General features: G+C 57.7%; 1 protein-coding gene across 1 annotated transcript; it reads left to right on the top strand.

The window, feature by feature from the left end:
* Positions 1-233: 233 nt before the first annotated feature.
* Positions 234-1,079, top strand: GNI_076840 (hypothetical protein; the record flags this gene model as incomplete). Its single annotated transcript, XM_011132208.1, has 1 exon — positions 234-1,079. The coding sequence occupies one exon, from the start codon at positions 234-236 to the stop codon at positions 1,077-1,079; it is 846 nt and encodes a 281-aa protein (XP_011130510.1).
* Positions 1,080-2,023: the final 944 nt, after the last annotated feature.

Consider the following 2,023-nt stretch of genomic DNA (forward strand, 5'->3'; position numbering starts at 1 on the left):
CTTGGACCCAACGGACTTGGACCCAAGGGGCTTATACCCAAGGGGCTTGGACCCAAGGGGCTTATACCCAAGGGGCTTGGACCAAGGGGCTTGGACCCAAGGGCTTGGACCCAAGGGGCTTAGACCCAACGGACTTGGACCCAAGGGTCTTAGACCCAAGGGGCTTAGACCCAAGGGGCTTAGACCCAAGGGGCTTGGACCCAAGGGGCTTGGACCCAAGGGACTTGAAACTAATGGATAGGGAGCTGAGGCGCAAGGATTCAAGGGATATGGAACCTAGGCATCAGGATTCGAGACGTTTGGGCCCAAGGGGCATGGTATCCAGATACTTGGATCCAAGGAACATGGATTTAGGATACGTGGACCCACGGGACTTAGGCCCAAGAGACAAGGGCATAAGAGACATGGGCCCGAGGGGCTTGGAATCAGCGGACATGAACATAATTGACTTGCACCCAAAGGACTTGGAATCAAGTGCCATGGACACGGATCTAAGGGCCTTCGACCCAAGGGACATGGGCCCTAGGCATGTTGTCACAAGAGCCGCGGGTACAGGGAACTTGGTCCCAAGCGAATTCGACCGAAGGAACGTGGGCTCACGAGATATTGATCCAAGGGACTCGGGCCGCAGGAACGTGAACCGAAGGAACGCGGCAAGGGACTTGCTGGCTAAGGACTTGGACTCAAGGGGCATAAGGGAGGCAGATTTGGAACCGAGACGGTCGAGCTCAAGGCCGGTGGAACCATTACGACCGAACAACTCGGTGCCGGAGGGTCGATCTGAGCTCCGAGGTTTGCAGACGTCATTGAGCCGTAGTCCCATCCAGTATAAGGAGCTGGACCGGTATGATGACCCGTCGCGGGGTAGTGGAGGGCTAGCTGGCCCGAAGGACGGTCGCAGATCTTGGCCCTCTTGGGAGCCGCAGCCTTTTGACGCAGAACCGCCGTTACACGGAGAGCCGCTGATGGAAGGAGAGTCGCCGCTGGACGGAGAGCCGGGTTGGTTCGAGCCGTTGGAACCCGAGGCGTTCGCGTCACAGCCGAGTGACTGCGAGTGGTTCGAACTGGAATCAGAATGATCCGAGGTAGATCAGGCAGGATAAAGTCTTGGTGGATGACGAGGTCGCAACATTCCGCCAGAGAAGAACGCCGCCGCTAGAGGGGGACGCAGCCAAAATGACCACCATTGCGCAAAATGACGAATCGAAACGGCCCAGCAAAGCTTCAGCGTCGAGGGGGCGACCGCTTCGTCCATTCACGTTCAGCAAATGGCAGAGCTGGTTGGACTAACACCTTTTTATTACAGAGCTGGACTAACACCTTACGAACATCCGCCACCCAGCAGGGTGTGGATGGGTGGTAGCCGAAGAACGGGAGTGGGCGGACGATTTGGTTCAATTGAAAAAGACTCACCCAATCTCACTCACTCCTGGGAGAGACCCGACTCAAAGAGACCTTGATTTGCGGCTTTTTCGTCGAAGGCTTCCCGGCGTGTGGGGTGAATCGGATTCCTCCGCAGGTCGGGTGTGTGTCCATGTGGCTGTTTCTTATTCTTGGACCGTTCGCATTCGCGGTGCTGCAGCTCCTTGCCCACCTTAATCCGTGCGTCGTACGCACTCTGCACTACGTTACTGTCACTACTCCGGTGCATGCTCCTCACTCAATTGCCCCCCTAGGTCTTCCTCAATTTCCTTCTTCGTCCGAACACGCGGCTTCGGAGGGGAACGGTTCGACGATCGAGCTGGCGACCGGTTCGGTGATCGACCTGGCGAGCGATCCGGTGACTTCGTGCCCGGTGACTTCGTGACTGGTGACTTCGCAGCCGGTGACTTCGTGACTGGTGACTTCGCAGCCGGTGACTTCGACGGTGGTGACTTCGCCACAGACCTGACTGGCTTGCGTGACTCGCCCGTTGTCCTAACGGGTGACTCGCCCGCTGTTCTAACGGGTGACCCACCCGCTGTTCTAACCGGTGACTTGCCCGTTGTCCTAACGGGTGACTCGCCCGCTGTTCTAACCGGTG

Source organism: Gregarina niphandrodes, assembly GCF_000223845.1.
Source record: "Gregarina niphandrodes unplaced genomic scaffold scaffold00013, whole genome shotgun sequence".
Taxonomy (NCBI): Eukaryota; Apicomplexa; class Conoidasida; order Eugregarinorida; family Gregarinidae; genus Gregarina; species Gregarina niphandrodes.